This window comes from Haliotis cracherodii, unplaced genomic scaffold, assembly GCF_022045235.1.
Source record: "Haliotis cracherodii isolate W230 unplaced genomic scaffold, xgHalCrac1.p SCAF_6, whole genome shotgun sequence".
Taxonomy (NCBI): Eukaryota; Metazoa; Mollusca; class Gastropoda; order Lepetellida; family Haliotidae; genus Haliotis; species Haliotis cracherodii.
Window position 1 is genome coordinate 2,141,009 of NW_027266319.1, and position 22,386 is coordinate 2,163,394.

Below are 22,386 nucleotides of genomic sequence, written 5' to 3' on the forward strand. Positions count from 1 at the left end.
CAAAGCATTCATTTTTTTCACTAGTGCCAACAAACAATATTTTTTAAGAAACTATTCATCTAAAATATCTTTCTCCTGTATTGAAAAGAACCGATTGGATCTTAGTGAATACAAGTCTTTGTCATCCTTCTACCAACCTGCCCAAGAGCGGATAACGATTTATTGATGGCAGCAGCCTCCACCAGTCTCTGTCCTTGGGCCTCAGTTTTTGATATTCTCTCGGACCCAGCGAGATCGCACAACGTGAGGACTCCTCGGGATACAGCCCCGGAGACCTTGTCTGTTCCCTCCACATTCAGCAGGAGCACCAGGTGGGACCGCGAACTGCAAGGAACAGGACATGCAGTGAGTGAGTGAGTGAGTGGGTGGGTGGGTGGGTGGGTGAGTGAGTGAGTGAGTGAGTGAGTGAGTGAGTGAGTGAGTGGGTGGGTGGGTGGGTGGGTGGGTGAGTGGGTGGGTGGGTGGGTGGGTGGGATTTGGGTGGCTTTGAGAGATGGAGGCTCAGTGACTGAATGAGTTAGAATTTAGTCTTAGCGGAACTATTTCTACATAAACAATTGAGGGGCGGTCGGGTAGCCTAGTGGTTAAAGCGTTCGCTCATCACGCTGAAGACCCGGGTTCGATTCCCGACATGGTTACAATGTGTGAAGCCCATTTCTGGTGTCCCCCGCCGTGATATTGCTGGAATATTGCTAAAAGTGGCGTAAAACCATACTCACTCACTCACTCACATAAACAATTGTCTAATTTGAAGACACAGCTCTACTGCCTTTTTTCCCACCATTTGGGACTGGAAGGATATGCATTCACATTTTCATCTCCTCCCACTGGGTACAAATAGTGTAGCATATGCAATATGATTACATACGTCACATGTTATGTCACCTGTACATTTTGAAATAGAACGAGGGAACCAGCGTATCATTCTTCCTCACTTTCTTCTCCAAAGGTAAACAGTGTTTGTGTACCTGGTTGAGTTCATCTTGGTGCTAGCTGTTGTCCGGTTCTTGTCTCCCATTGCCATCACGTGCTTAATGTCCTTGACCTCTGCCACTTCATGGTCGGTCAGGTTCGGCATGCGGATGTTGTTCCCAGCTGATTTCAGCTCCACGGTTTTGGCGTCAGCCGTTAGCAGGTCAACAACAGTTTCGTTGTAGATTTCCACGAGAGACACCTGCCAACAACATGGCACATCATGTCATCGTACACAACAGACCAAGGTGGACATGTCATTTCGAATCAATGACTGATGAAATATAAATGCCTTTGCTTAACATATTTATAACTTTGAAATTGATAATAAAACATACTTTGGAGAAGTACAATGTAGACATATCGCTTGATCTCACCTAAGAATATCTCCTGTGAGAGCCAGTTTTGGATGGTAAAATTATTTAAATGAATAAGATAATCTTTAATTCTGAGTAGTGATTAGGTTATTGTCTAAATAATGTCTGACAAATATTTTCCCCTGTTGTTATTAACACACCAATGCTGATGCTGTGTATGTACTGCCTGTGCCTCACCTTGAGTGTGCATGTACCCCCCGTGTCTCACCTTGAGTGTGCATGTACCCCCCGTGTCTCACCTTGAGTGTGCATGTACCCCCCGTGTCTCACCTTGAGTGTGCATGTACCCCCCGTGTCTCACCTTGAGTGTACATGTACCCCCCGTGTCTCACCTTGAGTGTACATGTACCCCCCGTGTCTCACCTTGAGTGTGCATGTACCCCCCGTGTCTCACCTTGAGTGTACATGTACCCCCCGTGTCTCACCTTGAGTGTACATGTACCCCCCGTGTCTCACCTTGAGTGTACATGTACCCCCCGTGTCTCACCTTGAGTGTGCATGTACCCCCCGTGTCTCACCTTGAGTGTGCATGTACCCCCCGTGTCTCACCTTGAGTGTGCATGTACCCCCCGTGTCTCACCTTGAGTGTACATGCACCCCCCGTGTCTCACCTTGAGTGTGCATGTACCCCTACCCCCGTACCTCACCTTGAGTGTGCATGTACCCCCGTGTCTCACCTTGAGTGTGCATGTACCCCCCGTGTCTCACCTTGAGTGTACATGTACCCCCCGTGTCTCACCTTGAGTGTGCATGTACCCCCCGTGTCTCACCTTGAGTGTGCATGTACCCCCCGTGCCTCACCTAGAGTGTGCATGTACCCCCCGTGCCTCACCTTGAGTGTGCATGTACCCCCCGTGTCTCACCTTGAGTGTGCATGTACCCCCCGTGTCTCACCTTGAGTGTACATGTACCCCCCGTGTCTCACCTAGAGTGTGCATGTACCCCCGTGTCTCACCTTGAGTGTGCATGTACCCCCGTGTCTCACCTTGAGTGTGCATGTACCCCCCGTGTCTCACCTTGAGTGTGCATGTACCCCCCGTGTCTCACCTTGAGTGTGCATGTACCCCCCGTGTCTCACCTTGAGTGTGCATGTACCCCCCGTGTCTCACCTTGAGTGTGCATGTACCCCCCGTGTCTCACCTTGAGTGTGCATGTACCCCCCGTGTCTCACCTTGAGTGTACATGCACCCCCCGTGTCTCACCTTGAGTGTGCATGTACCCCTACCCCCGTGCCTCACCTTGAGTGTGCATGTACCCCCGTGTCTCACCTTGAGTGTGCATGTACCCCCCGTGTCTCACCTTGAGTGTGCATGTACCCCCCATGTCTCACCTTGAGTGTACATGTACCCCCTGTGTCTCACCTTGAGTGTGCATGTACCCCCCGTGCCTCACCTTGAGTGTACATGTACCCCCCGTGTCTCACCTTGAGTGTACATGTACCCCCGTGCCTCACTAAGAGTGTGCATGTACCCCCCCGTGTCTCACCTTGAGTGTACATGTACCCCCCGTGTCTCACCTTGAGTGTACATGTACCCCCGTGTCTCACCTTGAGTGTACATGTACCCCCCGTGTCTCACCTTGAGTGTACATGTACCCCCCGTGTCTCACCTTGAGTGTGCATGTACCCCCCGTGTCTCACCTTGAGTGTACATGTACCCCCCGTGTCTCACCTTGAGTGTGCATGTACCCCCCGTGTCTCACCTTGAGTGTACATGTACCCCCCGTGTCTCACCTTGAGTGTACATGTACCCCCCGTGTCTCACCTTGAGTGTACATGTACCCCCCGTGTCTCACCTTGAGTGTGCATGTACCCCCCGTGTCTCACCTTGAGTGTGCATGTACCCCCCGTGTCTCACCTTGAGTGTGCATGTACCCCCCGTGTCTCACCTTGAGTGTGCATGTACCCCCCGTGTCTCACCTTGAGTGTACATGCACCCCCCGTGTCTCACCTTGAGTGTGCATGTACCCCTACCCCCGTGCCTCACCTTGAGTGTGCATGTACCCCCGTGTCTCACCTTGAGTGTGCATGTACCCCCCGTGTCTCACCTTGAGTGTGCATGTACCCCCCATGTCTCACCTTGAGTGTACATGTACCCCCTGTGTCTCACCATGAGTGTGCATGTACCCCCCGTGCCTCACCTTGAGTGTACATGTACCCCCCGTGTCTCACCTTGAGTGTACATGTACCCCCGTGCCTCACTAAGAGTGTGCATGTACCCCCCCGTGTCTCACCTTGAGTGTACATGTACCCCCCGTGTCTCACCTTGAGTGTGCATGTACCCCCCGTGTCTCACCTTGAGTGTACATGCACCCCCCGTGTCTCACCTTGAGTGTGCATGTACCCCTACCCCCGTGCCTCACCTTGAGTGTGCATGTACCCCCGTGTCTCACCTTGAGTGTGCATGTACCCCCCGTGTCTCACCTTGAGTGTGCATGTACCCCCCATGTCTCACCTTGAGTGTACATGTACCCCCCCGTGTCTCACCTTGAGTGTGCATGTGCCCCCCGTGTCTCACCTTGAGTGTGCATGTGCCCCTTGTGTCTCACCTTGAGTGTGCATGTGCCCCTTGTGTCTCATCTTGAGTGTGCATGTACCCCCCGTGTCTCACCTTGAGTGTGTACGTGATCGTCTCTCTCTCGTTACACACTTTCAACAGCTCTGTGATAGCTCTGGCAAACAAACAAAATAACTCATACTTATATACATGTATCCAAATATTACAAAATACCTTAAAATATTACAAAGAAAAATAACCTGCTGTTATTGATATACAACGTGCTGTGGTATTGACATATAATAACCTGCTGTGGTATTGACACATAATAACCCACTGTGGTATTGACAAATAATAACCTGCTGTGGTATTGACACATAATAACCTGCTGTGGTATTGACACATAATACCCTGCTGTGGTATTGACACATAATAACCTGCTGTGGTATTGATGCAAATGCCAGTGATATGAGAGGTGGAATCTTATTGGTCAATAGGAAGGACATAGAAGGGACGTAACTCGTAAATCAACTAGTGGCACTGCAATAGAATCCAGAAATTCCAGCTTAGATCTGCAAGGGTGTAAACTGGACTTTTATAGTCAGTTAACTCCCTTGCCTTTGGAGGATGACTAATCGTCTGTGTTATGTATTGGAGAAAACACGCTTACGAGGTTTTGGTAGACAGAGCATGCCCTGGGGTGAGGGAAGCCCCCCCGGTTTTTCCCGACCCCCAGGGCATGCTCTGTCTACCAAAACCGAGGGAAAGTGTTTTTCCATGCTTATAAACCGAAAAAAGAAACTTTAAACAACATTTATCAACATTTTTATGTTTCGAACATACTTTCCATGAACCTTAGGAAACGTGCGTAAAATATCTGTTGCTGGCGTAAGCATCTTGAAAAGGACATTCTAAAAACCAGTGTGGTTTATCAACACCTCTGTAGCCTCGTGGTACACTCACTGGGCTACAGATATGAAGGTTGCGAGTTCGATACTCGGGAACATAAAGAAAACATTTGTCGTTTGATTTTACATTTCATTACATGTTACAATCTGAATGGAAGTTACATTAATAAAATACCCAGGACATTATATAAAATCCCTGGGATATCATAGCAATAATGACTTGAATACCCTATAAAATCCCTGGGATATTATATAAAATCCCAGGGACATTACAACGTCCCTGTTTATGAGATTTAACCCGACTGGAAAGTAATCACAATAGGTTCTAATGCCTATAGAAAGAAGTCTCTTAGTTAATAGCGATCCCAATGAATAGGTTTATAAGTATAGGTTAGAACCCTCCTTAAGGGTGATAGCGTTGATAACCATATCCCATGAAGAGATTGTGTGCAAACCAACTGATACAATGTGGGTCATGAACATCACAATGCAAAACCATGAACCAAGGCTTGCGTCCCCTTTCATCCGAATTGAAACCTCCAACTGCCGGAGATTGCATGTACAGGGTCGTTACGAAGAATAACAACCTGCCAAGACAATGGACATAACACGTTATAACACAGAAATGGGATAACAACAAACAATGACCTGATGTTGATCCCCGGGTTACTCTCCGGCCCCATCATTGTGAAGGTCTTCCCAGAGCCCGTCTGACCGTACGCCATCAGACACACATTGTACCCATCCACACAGGAAGTGACAATGGCCTTCGTATCCTCAAATATCTAATTGTTAAAATAGAGACGAGGTATTAGAACAGCATCTTTAGACGCACTTGAATTTTCTTGATATATAAACGAGGTACGAACAATTCTATAACGGTTATTGGAACAGATCATAAAACTAGCATTTGTTTAGTTCAACACTGTGGGCATGAGTGGTCTAAGGTGCCACCATTCGTTGCCTCCCTTGCCAGCGCCAGGATCAAGAGTTTTCGACAGAACTACCAGATTCACCCTCATCATGATGTGGGTCTGTGAGTGCCACACATATGTTCACAAAATACATTTGGTGTCTCCCTCCCATGTTGTACCGACACATGAAGATTTAACTTATATACTCCTCAAAGTGGCACGAAACGCACCTCATTCAATCACTCAATTCACACTTTCAGTTACATAAGCATGTCCAATGTATGATGTCCCAGAATACTTTAACGCAAACCTATTGACCCTTTTCACACTTCGCTACTTCCGGTTTGAAAGCGAGGCTTGGAGAGCAGAAGATGAAGGCTGGATAGCACATGAAACACATGGAAATGTCAACAAGGCACGCAATCGGGACAAACTGTGACAATTTAACCATCCCGGTACATTTATCGTAAGTATTGAACATTATTCTTATTCTTATCATTGACAAACTATTCTACTGTTATCTGGTCTCCTTACCAATATAAATTTGAGTCTGGCCGTTCTGTTGTGATTTCAATTTAAAATATCCATGACCACCTGGTAACTCCCAGTGCAGTTTATGGTAGCTGAACAGACTTAATACAAATGCTACTGAGATCTTGTAAAGAATAATTCATTGTTTACACACCATTAAGCCAAACTATTTATTGTGAGTTTAAATAACTTTGCGGGTTGTTTTTGAAGTCGAAATATTGACCTTTTGACCATATCTAGATATATGTCAGAAACTATCTAAATTGATATGTTGATATAATGTATCAAATTGTAACCTACTAAGAAATTACAATCGTAACAAATCAGAATTTTGCATCAGTTGCGTATTTGATGTAAATTGTAATGTACTCAAACGCATTCCAATAAAATATTAGACCTCTAGATCGACTTGTGCTGTTGTGATTGTGAACAGTTGTTATTTTGATTGTCAATGTTAACAGATTAGATAGCATGAGGTGAAATATTTCAACTGAATTATTACATAAAGGGTGTGTATATATTTGAAGTAAAGTACAGTTTGATCTGCAATTTTGTAAACCATATTTCTACCAAAATTATATTTACTTTACCTACTAAATTAATCATGCCATGAAATGAACAAAAACCCAACTAATTAATGGCCAGTAAATGTTCAATCTACATGTGATCTTTATATAATTTACAGAAACAGATAATTCTTTAACAGTTTGTATTCAAATATTTCAAATGCATAAATTGATATTGACATTACTATAAACTTAAAGTATAAACAGAATTATTTTTAATTCCCATGCGTATTGCAATCATAACTCATTTATTCCCTTTGTTTAATTGTGAAACCCATCTGGTTTTATGTCCACAAACATGTTTTGAAACTTTTAAAACAAAATTATTTCTTTTGTGCAAGCAATTGCCATGTATTATTGATTATTATTCATATCAATTTATATGTAAGAATATAGTTGTGCTTACTGTGTCATTTTGCAATAATTATATTGTTATGATGTAATATTTTACTATTGTTAACAATTTTTAGAACTTTAGTTTATTTCAATCAAGTCAAGTGGTGTGATAATTTTTATAATTTTTATAATTCAATCAAAACCAGAAATATAAAAAAATATAAATATATAGAAGAAATTTGTTTTCCTTGTCAAATAACGATGATAGCATGAATTTATCTCATCTTGTGATCTGACAAAGTTAATATTTTCAAGTCAAGATATCAACTTTAGTAAACCACAAGAAGAGATAAACATTTCATTGGACAAAATAAATTCAAGTCTTATATTTTCTTAGTGATCTTCATGACCTTACTCAGAAAACCATAGTGTCAATGAGGCAGACTGACAGTAAGTGTGACAAAATGTGATATTTCACCTGATTATAATAAAAATCTTATTTATTTCACTCTAGCGAAAGTATGTTTTCAGCATGGTCAGACTAAACAAAGTATTTCATGATTAAATACATACCGGTAATACAAATATCAAAACGTGTTTCATTAAAACAAGAGTGAATTTCTGTGTGACATTGATATAAAGAGCTGTAGTACACTGTCATTAAATTGATGCATCTGTTGAGTTTACTGTTTACACAGAATATACTGTTTGAGTTTTAGACATATCAGATGAATTGTTGCCTTCAAGATTGTTCTAAAGTAGCATGTAATGTTACACACTGTGATTAATTTTCCTTACATTTCTCTATTTCAGAAGAATGTTGTTTTCTAAATAAGCAATATTTTGAGAGAAGGTGAATATGCATTGTTTATAAAATATTTTTTATTCAAGTAGAAATATTATTACAATATTATTGAATTATTCATTTCAGGCCAGCAAGTCAACACAATGAAGTACTAGTATCCGGTGATGGATACTGGTTATAATGTGCGTCCTGTCAAAGGACGAGGAAGTGAAAAGCCATATTCATTCAATCAATAAATGTGCTTCCTGTCACATTCCACTTAAATAGGACGAGGAAGTGAAAAGCCTTATTCACTCACAAAACAACATGGCCAATATTTATCAGACACTAAAAAAACACATTGTACCATTTGTTTACAAGCAAGAAAATTATTTTCTCCTGGAATTTAATTAGATGCTTTTGACTGACAAAGACACCCGGTCCATGTTAAGTTTGGAAAACTTATATTGTGATAAATAAAGACATGAAAATTTCGGTTTGTTTTTCTCTGTTAAATATGAGAAATCCAGATTGTTCCATCAACATAATTTGTACCGATACATATATTTTATCTTGGCTTGATTAGCAATTGAAGTTGATTCCTTTTTATCTCTGGTTATTTTATCTGTACTCATATCTGATCAAGACATTTTCAAACTATTCAGAATAAATGTATTAGTAGCTTCCTTTAGATATACAATTACCTATCATCATACAGGACTAGGTCAGGGTGCTCAAGAAGTTGGTGGTTGTATCAATTCTTATATTTCTTCAATTTCATGCATCATTTTTTAGTTTCCTTTTCCAATCTATTTCTGAAATACATATCTCGAAATGCACCTTTCGATTCACTTCCGGGATCCTGACAGCAAAATGCTAATTCCAGTGTATTACAGGCATATTTTAGTAGGACCTCATGATTAAATGTGAAATATTTTCTGTATTAGATACAGAGGATACCATTTTTTGTTTGTTTGAAATGTCAATCAGTGAAATGCACAACATGCTGTCTGTTCCCTATCAGCTGATGCGACTCACACTGCATGGAGCTATGCTCTCCAAGCCTCGTTTTCGATCCAGGATGGCGAAAGTGTGAAAAAGGTCAATACATTCAAATGTGTTTGTATGAATCATGAGCAGGAAGAAACGCTGAAGCTCACCTGGTCCTGAGTCGTCTCTGTGTCAAACACCTTGTCGTAGCTGAACGTCTTCTTCGAGCCCTCCTTGCTAGTGATGGTAATGTCCTGGTCTGATGGGAACGTCAGACAGCACTTGGTGCGGGTATCTTTCCTCGCTCGGCAGAACACTCGGATATTCCCACGAAGCTCTTGAAGCTTAAATAAAATAATCAATTAAAATTACAAAATAGTATGACAGCATAATACATACAGGTGCTCCCTAGGTGTGCATAACATAACTTTAAAATCTCTCATTTATGCAGCCTTGTTTCTTTGACACGCACACAACAAACTGACTATAAGCTTCCCCATAGGTATTCCTCATCAGAACGTGTTAAACCCTACCTCACTCACTCTCTCCTCACTAGGACATTTCACAAGTACAAGTCATCTGGAGTGTTGGGAATTGAAACAGTTTTTGTATTTCAAGGCTGTTTTACCAAGTTTCAATTTCTCGGTTTTGGTTTGTGCCGTTTAGGAATTTGGCCACCATTTTGGAAACCACGGTTTGTTTGGAAGTTGATAGCTGCGGTTATCGACAAACTTAGACTTTTTGTGGGGATTTAAGACACCAAAATTTTGTGAGTATAAATGGAGAATGCTTTGTTTGTAGCCAATATATATTTTTCTGCAGCTTACATGTTGTAAAATGGTAAATTTTGTATATTTTAATGGCATAAGATTTCAATTGTTGTTACTGCTTAAAATCCGGAAAATCCCACAATAATATCTATATTATGTCAACAATGCTGTCTGCATTATGGTGTAACATTATGGTATTTTCATGCTGTTTTCACGTTCATGTATTATTTCTTTTGTAGATTAATTTCATTTGGTTTGAACTTTATTCTTAATAGGCTTTGTTTATTTTATTACAGCTTGTACCAGTCAATGTACCAGTCTCAGTCATTCAGTCAAAGTCAACTTTGTAAACCAGTGAACGCGGTGAGCAAGTGAGCGAGTGTTGTTTCACGCCCACTTTAAGCAATATTCCAGCAATATCATAGTGGGGGACACAGGCTTCACAAGTTGTACCCATGTGCGGAATCGAACCCGGGTCTTCAGCGAGACGAGCGAACACTTTAACCATTAGGCTACCCCACCGCCCCACTTCTCCCTGAACTACAACAGTTAAACAGTAGAGGTTGTATGTGAGACAGGAAAGTAGTACCTGGTTGTAGAGCAACTTCCTCTGGAGAGCCTCTTTCTGGTACAGAGCCCGCACTTCCTCCAACTCCTTCATCTGGCCGGACTCCGAGTGCTTGATCTGACTCACGGCTGACAGCGCCTAATCAACACAATGACAGTAGTACAACATTAGCAGAACTAAAGCAGTCGCAGTGACACGTTATCTGACCTACATCTGACAGTGCCTGACAATAGTACATGGCAACAAACTAGTTATATCTGCATTTTACACAGTAATAGGGTCTATGAAAACAGCCAGGGTAACAATTATTCCTCAATGACAACTGTGAGAGAGGTAGTTGATCCAGTTCCCACTGAGCTGTCATACCTCTTTTATCATCTTGCCGAGAGTCCCGAAGTGGCGCTCCACGTCCATCTTGAGGTGCACGTGCGACTTGTGAAGATTCTTCGCCTTGTTGTTCAACTCGTCCAAGTCATCACTGAATATGCCGAGACTTCCTGGAGGTGGTGCCTTGCTGGTCTGCAAGGGAGACAACTCAAGCAGGTGGAGGACAACTCTTATTAACATCCTTACCATATTGCAGTTGAATATCATGGAAATATAAAACACCAACGCCAGAGTGAGTGAGTGAGTTGTGTTTAACACCGCTTTTAACACTATTCCAGTTATATCACGGCGTGTCAGCTTAATGTGGGAGGAAAGCCCGAAGTGATGCAGGTATGAGACGTTTACCACTTCGGTGAAACCCAAGACCACTGGTATGGTGCTGACAAACCTAGAAACATAATCGGGGCGAACCGGGATTCGAACCCACAATCATAGGTTTCTGGCTTGCCCAAGGGATGCAACTCTGCACAGCGAATCGCGGCGCCTTAGACGACTGGGCCACCCGTGCCCCCTTCAACGCCAGAGACTAACCAGTCTCGATTATCTGCCAACACAGTTTCCATCGCGCATAAAAGGCAAAACAGTGATGAAAATTATATGAATGGATCACTGAAAATCAGTGATTACGCCAGGTGTTAAATCAGGACAAGATTAACGATTTCAATGTTCATTCAACAGGTTGACCAACAAAACGTTTTGTATAAAAAGTCCCATCATGTAGAAATACATAACTTGGGTGATTGTACCTAGATTTCATTTAATGTTCATCATGGCTGTCAATAATTGTTCCCCTGGTGTTTTTACCTTTGGTGTTTTTGGTCGAGCTGTCTTGGGTCGCGAGGACTGCATCGCCTCAACCTGCGTAGTTGCGATCTTGGCCTCAGCAGATATTGTGCTGTACTGTTCCTGCAGTTTGTTCAACTGACAGGCAAGAAGAAAACATTTGTCACGTAAAAGCAGGTTCAGAAAAGTAAAATATGTATAAAATATTTTCTTGCACCTTAATGTCTAACCGACACTGAATTGATATCATATTATGATGGAGAGGGGATGGGGCAATGTGGTGGTGTGTCTCCATATCTCAGTCTCGAACAATACTACGACACCTTCAGTCAGCAGTGCTACTGAGGTAATTGATTTAAGGAATGAATCTGTAACAACTGAGGCTGGTGGCAACAAAAAGTGGTCAGCTTAATCTCTTCAAAAATATTCCAGAAAAAATTAAGAGAAAAGATTATGCCTCATGTTTTACCAGAAACAAATTCAGGGAAAAGTTCAGTGTATTTAAATTTTTGTTGTTGTGGTTCCCATCAAATACCTCTATCTGTGAAGAAAGGACAGAATAACTTACCTCCCTTGTGTCCCCGAGTACATATGAGACTTAAATTTGAAATACCAGGATAGCAAAGGCAAGAATCAGCATTAAGTGACCAAGGTGACTCTTCCATCAAAAAAGACGTTCCCTAAGGCCACTCATTGAAGCAGAAAGAATAACTTAGAAATGACAGGATCCTAAATCAGTCGATGTACACAGACATCAGATTTGATAAAACAGTGTGGGCCCCGTTTCACAAAGTGATCTTAATGCTACGACTGTTGTAACTCTATGTTAAGATAGGGAGTTATGTTCGTCTTAGCGCTAAGATCACTTTGAGGAATGGATCAAGCTCTGGTGTTAACAGGTTCCAATGTATGACGATGTAGACGTGAGATGACCTCCAGATAGCGGCATCAGATGTACAAGGGCATACAGACATCTGGCCACGGTCCTACACCTCATCAGTGTTCCAAATCAGCTTGTCTGAAGGCCCGTGGCAGGTAGAGCTCGTGTCGGGCCCACAGTTTCAGGTTTCTTTGGGTCCTGCTTACAGCCTGGCCATATATTTTATTTCGAACATTGCACCTGACCGACATTCAAGAGCAGCTCTGTACCTGTTCCTCTGCTTCTCTCCGTCCCTTCTCCTCCTGCTGCAAGTCCTTCTCCTGCAACACACATCATCAGTACTTGTACAGGAATCTACGTATGTGGAGGCCTATTGCCATCTTGTAAACACCCATACAAGTTGTATGGCTGGCCTGTAAGGATATCACTACCCGTGAAGATCCGGGGTAAAATAGGTCTTCAGCAACCCATGCTTGCCATAAGAGGCGACAATGCTTGTCATAAGAGGTGACTAATGGGATCGGGTGGAGGTTCATGTTTACCCTGGGATTGGATCTCCTAACTGTAACAGGGGCTTGTGAATAAACATAGATAAAAACAAGAACAACAACATTGTTGTTTGTCATCTGAGTCAAAGTGAAATGGGTATGTATGTAAGACATGAATGAGTGAGTGAGTGGGGATTAACACAATATTTCCATCATATCACGCTGCATCAACTGAGTGGGGAAGGAAAACCCCACTGATACAAATCGTACCTCTTACCACGTTTAAAAGCCAATGCGCATGGCGCTGGCTGGACCCCACTGATACAAATCGTACCTCTTACCACGTTTTAAAGCCAATGCGCATGGTGCTGGCTGGACCCCACTGATACAAATCGTACCTCTTACCACGTTCAAAAGCCAATGCGCATGGTGCTGGCTGGACCCCACTGATACAAATCGTACCTCTTACCACGTTTAAAATTCAATGCGCATGTTGCTGGCTGGACCCCACTGATACAAATCGTACCTCTTACCACGTTCAAAAGCCAATGCGCATGGTGCTGGCTGGACCCCACTGATACAAATCGTACCTCTTACCACGTTTAAAAGCCAATGCGCATGGTGCTGGCTGGACCCCACTGATACAAATCGTACCTCTTACCACGTTTTAAAGCCAATGCGCATGGTGCTGGCTGGACCCCACTGATACAAATCGTACCTCTTACCACGTTCAAAAGCCAATGCGCATGGTGCTGGCTGGACCCCACTGATACAAATCGTACCTCTTACCACGTTCAAAAGCCAATGCGCATGGCGCTGGCTGGACCCCACTGATACAAATCGTACCTCTTACCACGTTCAAAAGCCAATGCGCATGGTGCTGGCTGGACCCCACTGATACAAATCGTACCTCTTACCACGTTTTAAAGCCAATGCGCATGGTGCTGGCTGGACCCCACTGATACAAATCGTACCTCTTACCACGTTTAAAAGCCAATGCGCATGGTGCTGGCTGGACCCCACTGATACAAATCGTACCTCTTACCACGTTCAAAAGCCAATGCGCATGGTGCTGGCTGGACCCCACTGATACAAATCGTACCTCTTACCACGTTTAAAAGCCAATGCGCATGGTGCTGGCTGGACCCCACTGATACAAATCGTACCTCTTACCACGTTCAAAAGCCAATGCGCATGGCGCTGGCTGGACCCCACTGATACAAATCGTACCTCTTACCACGTTCAAAAGCCAATGCGCATGGCGCTGGCTGGACCCCACTGATACAAATCGTACCTCTTACCACGTTTTAAAGCCAATGCGCATGGTGCTGGCTGGACCCCACTGATACAAATCGTACCTCTTACCACGTTCAAAAGCCAATGCGCATGGCGCTGGCTGGACCCCACTGATACAAATCGTACCTCTTACCACGTTTTAAAGCCAATGCGCATGGTGCTGGCTGGACCCCACTGATACAAATCGTACCTCTTACCACGTTTTAAAGCCAATGCGCATGGTGCTGGCTGGACCCCACTGATACAAATCGTACCTCTTACCACGTTTAAAAGCCAATGCGCATGGTGCTGGCTGGACCCCACTGATACAAATCGTACCTCTTACCACGTTCAAAAGCCAATGCGCATGGAGCTGGCTGGACCCCACTGATACAAATCGTACCTCTTACCACGTTCAAAAGCCAATGCGCATGGTGCTGGCTGGACCCCACTGATACAAATCGTACCTCTTACCACGTTTAAAAGCCAATGCGCATGGCGCTGGCTGGACCCCACTGATACAAATCGTACCTCTTACCACGTTTTAAAGCCAATTCGCATGGTGCTGGCTGGACCCCACTGATACAAATCGTACCTCTTACCACGTTTTTAAACCAATGTGCATTGTGCTGGCTGGACAAACCTGTGATTATGATAAGGTGAATCTTGGATTCGAACCCATGGTCAGACGATCCTTGGGCTACTTATGGATGCAACTCTGCACAACAAGTTCTGTACCTTATACCATTCCTCTGTAAGTCTTTAATTCCAGAATTCCCACCGATCTGACTGTTTCAAAATATCATGTTCGTTCACAAATTCCTGCACATGCTGTCTATCATGTTGATATACAATCATCATTCATATTCCTGCATTGGCGTTCTGGGGAGCAGTGAGGTGGCTCAGCAGATGGTGCACCACCTCACTAAGCTGAAAGTCTGGGTTCAATTCTCGTGAATCTACCTGAGAAATCCATTATTGGTATTGTTCACCAAGGCTTAAAGCAAAAACAACTGATGCAAGTTGTGCATGTTCTTCCTCCTTACCAGTTCTCTGACTTTCTTTTCCAGCACCGCTAACCGGATCTCCCTGTCAGCTTGGTGCTGGGCTTCCTTGGATGTCCGGGGGACTTTCAGCCAGTCTGGGGGGGAAACCATGGAGTGAGTGAGTTAGTGAGTTTGGATTAACACCACCTTGAACAGCATTTCCGATATATAGCTCTTAACACCGTCTAACTCTGCCTTGAACATTATTTCACTGATATGGTCTAACTCTGCCTTGAACATTATTTCACTGATATGGTCTAACTCTGCCTTGAACATTACATTATTTCACTGATATGGTCTAACTGTGCCTTGTACATTATTTCACTGATACGGTCTAACTGTGCCTTGAACAGCATTTCACTGATATGGTCTAACTCTGCCTTGAACAGCATTTCACTGATAAGGTCTAACTCTGCCTTGAATGTTATTTCACTGATATGGTCTAACTCTGCCTTGAACATTATTTCACTGATATGGTCTAAATCTGCCTTGAACAACATTTCACTGATATGGTCTAACTCTGCCTTGAACAGCATTTCACTGATATGGTCTAACTCTGCCTTGAACATTATTTCACTAATATGGTCTAACTGTGCATTGAACAGCATTTCACTGATATGGTCTAACTCTGCCTTGAACAGTATTTCAGTTATACTGTTTGTTTATTTCTTGTTTAACGCCACCCTCAATAATACTTAAGCTGTATGACGGTGGTCTATAAATAAACAAGTCTGGAACAGATGATCCAGTGATTGACATCATCAGCATCGATATACGCAAATGAGATGCAATGACATGCATCAACCAAGTCAGCGAAGTCAGCGAGAGTGATCCCCAAATCCCGTTAGTTGCCTCTAACAACAAGCATAGACACCCATTGAGACATGCATGGTTTGCTGAAGACCAATTCTAACCTGAATCTTCACAAACACCTCCTTGGACAGTATTCCAAATAATAGGGGGAGGAAAGCCCAAAGTGATGCAGGTCTTTACCACTTTGGTGAAACTTTGAACATATGCAACAAGCCAGGAAAGCCATGAGAATACCATGTTACAATTGGTTACAATACTCTACCACTGAGTATGTTGTAGGAGTCAGCTGGACGTCAGGCTCACCTGGGTTATTAGAATGTCTTCGTACCCTGATGTCATGGATTGGATCGTTGCTCATGATATTGATCACTGGATTGCCTGGTCCAGGCACAAATACTTACAGACCACCATCATATAGCTGGAATATTGCTGAGTGTGGCGTTAAACAACAAGAAGCAAAGCTGGACCTCACCGTCGCCCTCCAGGTGGAAGTACATGGAGATGCACTCATCGGCGCTGTAGTTGCAGGCCCTGAGCGCCGCCAGGATGTCCAGACGGTCGTTCCAGTGAGGCAGCGCCTCCTACAGCAGCAGCAAACACACATGTATGCAACATATTGTGTCTATACAAGAATAATTAAAAAATGGATGCAAATAATTTACAGTTTGATTCCATGGAGATCCAAAAAGGTAAGACTGTTTGAATCATAAAAACAAAGCCTAGAGTTGGTTGAGACTATTTTTCCTAAAAAAAATTCCATGGAAATACAACAAAATGAAAATTAGAGAAATTTAGAAAAAAGGCACCAGTTAAACTGATGAGAAATGTATATGCCAAGTTTCAACGAAAAACATTGAACGTTTTCAGGTTATGGCTCAGAATAGGATGGGAATGCTGACACAAATGACAAAAACAATATGTCATTCCCCCTTAAGTGGGGAGACATAATCCTGTCTGCAGATTGTTACACATAACTGGCATTATAGTGGTTACAAATACTGTCTGAGTTCAGTGTCAGTGGTTGAGTATCTTCAGTGTAACATTGAAATCCCCACTACAATAGGCTTAGGCATCTGAGCATGTGCAGTCTAGTGACATCAGTAATATTCTTGGAGGTCTGCTGAAGCATGTTGCATGTCGCCAGCATCAAACCTCTACACGTTATTAACCCCTGGACTCGAACCTAGACAGTCGTGTTCCTGTCTCAATGTGGAAGATCAGAGCTTCATCTTTTTAAAATGTTTTTGATGACTTATACTGTATGGCTGAATGAGGGTTGTCCACCATGGGTGCTACTGTACCGGTGTGCCTGAGTTGAAGCGAGCTCTGTTGTCACAATACACTATTGTTTCTTTATGTCATGCTCACCATTAGGATACATGGTGCAAGCAAGCACGCAATTATAACTATTTAAGGTTTGTAAACAAAATCTAGAGCCAAATTGCACGTCAAACAGGTATCATGAATATGAATACGAATATTAATTCCCGAATACAATAACAAGTCAGCAGCTGAAGTATTATTTGTTATCTTCAGAGAAACATTGAGAACATAAATTATTTGACATGGTTTGTTAATTATTAATATATTATACATTTATATACTGCACTTATCCAGGTATTAGTTTCTGCTCAAATGCTGCAATGACCAGTGACCACAATACTGTCAAATTAAATAATATAAGAGTGTTGTCCTTGAAGAAATCTATGCATATAATATGTTCTTTTGGATATTTTCAGGTACAAGGTTTGTACATGCACATGATTGCGTATTAAAAAATATTCGATTCTAGTGGCCAGGAATAACAAATTCAATTCATGAATGGATATGGTTCGATTCACTGAATACGCGAGTGAAATAATATAATGCCCTAATAAATACAGCCAACAGACTGAAAATCAGTGGCAGATTTCTATTGGCATTCGCCATAGACCAGATTTCCTGGCAAATACTTTAAAAGACTTTGATTGAGGGTACTGAACAACCACTTTCCCTGGCCGTCTCAACTCGGCCTACACAACCTTGTCCACCCCAGCCAGCCTACCCCACACAAGGACATACCCTGTGTACACGGCATCCATCACACACCCACCTCCACTTGGTCCACCATGTTCTTGATGAGCTCGTGGTGCAGCTCCCAGCCAATCGGAAGCCGGAGCCAGGACCCTGATTCCTTGTCATAGTAACAGTGGCTGTACTGCTTCTCCTGCAAGAGTGAGTGAGTGAGTGAGTGAGTGAGTGAGTGAGTGAGTGAGTGAGTGAGTGTTAATGCATATTATTCCACATATAGTTTAGATGCCAATAAGATAAGACATTTGGAATTTGGACCTGGCACATTTCTGATTTTTTCAATAATTAATATTTTTTACTTTATCCTTCAGTGTGAGTTTTCTGAAGTTGAGAAAGGTGAACACAACACTTGATATTTTCATTGCAATGAACATAACTCTTGACACTGAATCCCCTACCTCTCCCAACTAAATCCCCTATCTCTCCCCACTAAATCCCCTATCACTTGCCACTGAATGCCCTACTTACCACTGAATCCCCAATCTGCCACTGAATACCCTATTACTTGCCACTGAATCCCCTATCTACAACTGAATCCCCTATCTGCCACTGAATCCCCTATCTGCTCCCCTATCTGCCACTGAATCCCCTATCACTTTCCACTGAATCCCCTATCATTTGCCATTTTGTTTCTTATCACCTGCCACTGAAACCCCTATCTACCACAGAATCCACTATCATTTTCCATTGAATCCCCTATCTGCTTCTGAATGTCCTATCTGCCACTGAATCCCCTATCACCTGCCATGTTAGAAAACCCCCAAGACTCACATTAAACATATATGTGGTGATCTTTCCCCTCCGTGGGTGGTTGATGACGCCTTCCCTGTCATCACGGTTTCTTGGTACACTGGAGGTCGCCGGTTGAGACTGATTACCTCCCCTTGAAGTACTGGCACCCTGACCTCTCCGAGTCTGTATGGACAGAGAACAGCAAGTAGCAACCTTTGGCCCACAGGACAACATTAATTTAGGAAATGAGAAAAATATTCACTTGTAGAAACTGTTGGGAACTTTGCTAAGGGTCTTCATGTGAATGAGATTTTGGACTTTTTCTTTTTCATGATTTTAGATGTTTGCTGAAAACATTTTTCTAATGTTTGAACAAAAACCAGTTTTTGCCTCCAGCTGATCGGAGATGTACTTTTTCCTCCTACTACCTACACCCTGTACTGTATCATGCCATGCGTCCAACACATGCTCTTGAGAGGAATAATGATGACAAATAGTCAGCATATATAAACAGGATCAATAAACTTCATAGCCATATGATAACAATATTTCAAAGTTTACAATTAGCCATATCCAGTCAGTCAAAAAGAGCACTTATCATACCCCATTCTTTTGGTAACGTCAAAATTTGACACTACAATCAGTCAAAAACAGCACATTTTATGTCACCTCCTTTACTGGGACCAATAAGGCCAAGTCCCCTTGTCTGACATCCCTCTCACCTGGTTGTCCTTGGTTACAGTGTTGGTATTGAGTTTCCCCTGCTTGTACCACCGCTCAGGGAATGGCTGCCACTCCTGGACACAAAACAGGCTACACAAAAACTGACATGGCAACATAAATTAACTGAAGTCATGATTTGGGGTTTTTGTTGGTCAGTTTTTTACTTAGTCATGATGATAATTATCACAATGAATATTATTGTCATTATTATTTCCAACAGACACAACAGCTGACCTTGGAGTGCCAGTCGTCCAGGTAGAAGCGCATCCCCCCTGTATACAGACACTGGTACTCGCGGCCACTTTCATGTTCGAACGTCTCGAACACGATATCCTCCCCCGACTGAAATCAAAAACACAGCCGCAAATATATAACTTACCAGTGAAGAGATCTCAGTTTTCTAAGAAATTGTAATAATAATAAAATAATTGTAAAATATTTGCAGTGCATCTGATTGAATCTTGGTATTATGACTGGAATGAAAAAAATGTAGGCCACGCCCAGAAGTACTTTGCGTTTTCTTCGTCACATATGACGAGCAAATGAAATCAAGTACAATGGGTTTTTTTAAAATGGTAAAAAACACCATTGATACTTACACAGATTCATACATTTTGCACATTGTATACACTACAACAGACAGCTGATTTGGTGAAAACTAAACATTAAGGTGGCATATGAAATATATAGCGCTGTTGGCATCTCTGTAACAGAATAGGCATCAACTAAACATCAAGGGAGCAACATTAAATAAATAGCACCATAGCTACCTAAGTGACAGAAAAGACATGAAATATACATCAAGAATGCATTAAGAACAATATAGCACCATCTGCATCTCTGTGATAGAATAGACATCAACTAAACATCAAGGGTGCAATAAAAACAATAGCACCATAGACACCTCTGTGATGGAATAGACATCAACTAAACATCAAGGGTGCAATAAAATCAATAGCACCATAGACACCTCTGTGATAGAATAGACATCAACTAAACATCAAGGGTGCAATATCACACATACATCACAAAAGGCACCTCTTTAACAGAAGCATCAACTTAACATCAAGGGTGCAATATGAAATATATAGCGCTATAGGTACTTCTTTAACAGAAGCATCAACTCAACATCAATGGTACAATATGACATATATGCACCGTCATCCTCTGTAACACAACAGACAGGAAGCACACATAAAGAGTTCCATATGAAATACGTTTAGAACTTGTGTAACTCAATACTCGGGGCGCTTGTAAACAGACACCAAAGCAAAGAGTGACGTCATATGTGGAAGGAAGCTTCATTCCCCCTTTGGCCATCTGCACCATTATCCGTGGATTCCGTTCATTCTTTCAGTCAATACAACTGGGAGATTTAACGATTTTTCAAAAGCCAATCTGGTTGAAGTTCCTAGGGGATGGATGTCTCTATGGGACAATATTGACACTGCGTGACCTAGTGTGACACTGGCAGCAACAGGAATCTCTAGGAGTGGGATAAAGAAACGGGTAACCTTTGTCCTGAATGTAAGAAAACGTTATTTCCTGGTTGTCTTTTCTTAATCTTGTTGATACAATGTTGACAAGTTTGATGAGGACAAGCTACAAATTGACAGACACAAAATCAAACACAAAAAACATGGCTCTTTGAAAGAAAGTTTGCATCACAATGCTTTGCAGACCAATGTGACATCATCGTTACCATGACATCACAATCAAATGACATCACTAATCTCTCTGCTACTGAAGCTGGAGCTGTTCTCTCTACACTCAACACCCTGGCTATCACTGTTCACAAACAGAACAAGTTGGAAGAAAGATTTTGGATGATAAATATTTATGTGATTTTTATATGATTTTTGATGATAAATAGAATCTCACACGTGGGTCTTCCAATCTCAAATACATAATAGACTTGTTGATAAAGTAAGAACCTCCTCAACAAGCATGAGATATTTAAACTTATATCAGTGTCTAAAATACCCACCTGCCCACAGTCCGAGACAGTCAAGTTGCACGCCTGACTGTTGGGAGATCAAATTACAACGTTGACAATCCACCAGTTTATTATTATTTTCTGAGAACTAACATCAAACAGTACTATTCTTACGTTTACCCTTTTGTTACATTTTTCGTTAGTCTAGAAAAGTCCGGTTGTCTGACTGACAATATTGGGAAATTTAATACACAACTGTTATCAACTCATCTTGAAAAAATGGACCTTTGAAGAAAACTGGTTGAGATTCTTGATGCATTCAAAAGTGTTTTTTATGAGAGTTCCTCGGCACTATTGTTTTTTCACAAGATTAACGTTGAGGCCGCGTGAACACGATCTGTGTTGGCTGTGTTGCTACAACATTGTTGGCTACATCAGCTGGAGAGCGGGCTCTGCACCATAGACTGTCTCACCTGCACTACCCATGCACTCGACTCACCCAGCAAGGTACAAAGTCAATCACCCTGAGCTTGTCACTGACCAACCAATCACCCTGAGCTCGTCACTGACCAACCAATCACCCTGAGCTTGTCACTGACCAACCAATCACCCTGAGCTTGTCACTGACCAACCAATCACCCTGAGCTCGTCACTGACCAACCAATCACTCTGAGCTTGTCACTGACCAACCAATCACCCTAAGCTCGTCACTGACCAACCAATCACTCTGAGCAGAATGTCTAGCTCAATATTGTTAAATATTATTTGGCATACCGTTGTAAATGGGGCAGTTGGTTTAGTGGGAAAAATAAATTTTGGTAAAGTGTTTCATTTTATTACAGTTACTTGAATATTTATTTAGTTCTGTCAGTGAAGACTTTCATTTCCCTGAAAGGGGTTACCCTTGACACTACATATAATTGTGTGCTTGGTCAATCATCTTTCAAGAGGTAAATAGATATTTTTGGATTTATGTCTATTTATTATTATTTCTAATTTAGCAAAGCGGTTTCCCAAATAACACCAAAAATCAAATTATATC

At 42.3% G+C, this 22,386-nt stretch overlaps 1 protein-coding gene across 5 annotated transcripts in view; it reads right to left on the reverse strand.

Moving 5' to 3' along the window:
• The window catches only part of LOC139445632 (uncharacterized), a 54,648-nt gene that overhangs the window by 6,251 nt on the left and 26,011 nt on the right, over window positions 1–22,386 (reverse strand). For all 5 annotated transcript variants that reach the window (XM_071226809.1, XM_071226808.1, XM_071226807.1 and 2 more), the window contains 15 exons: window positions 19,643–19,750; window positions 19,408–19,482; window positions 18,725–18,868; window positions 17,976–18,089; window positions 16,356–16,464; window positions 15,071–15,165; window positions 12,531–12,581; window positions 11,403–11,519; window positions 10,578–10,730; window positions 10,233–10,349; window positions 9,044–9,217; window positions 5,401–5,537; window positions 3,959–4,019; window positions 969–1,174; window positions 138–324 (listed from right to left, as the gene is read on the reverse strand). In XM_071226809.1, coding sequence (XP_071082910.1) covers window positions 138–324; window positions 969–1,174; window positions 3,959–4,019; window positions 5,401–5,537; window positions 9,044–9,217; window positions 10,233–10,349; window positions 10,578–10,730; window positions 11,403–11,519; window positions 12,531–12,581; window positions 15,071–15,165; window positions 16,356–16,464; window positions 17,976–18,089; window positions 18,725–18,868; window positions 19,408–19,482; window positions 19,643–19,750 — 1,848 coding nt within the window. The remainder of the gene's footprint in view (window positions 1–137; window positions 325–968; window positions 1,175–3,958; window positions 4,020–5,400; window positions 5,538–9,043; window positions 9,218–10,232; window positions 10,350–10,577; window positions 10,731–11,402; window positions 11,520–12,530; window positions 12,582–15,070; window positions 15,166–16,355; window positions 16,465–17,975; window positions 18,090–18,724; window positions 18,869–19,407; window positions 19,483–19,642; window positions 19,751–22,386) is intronic.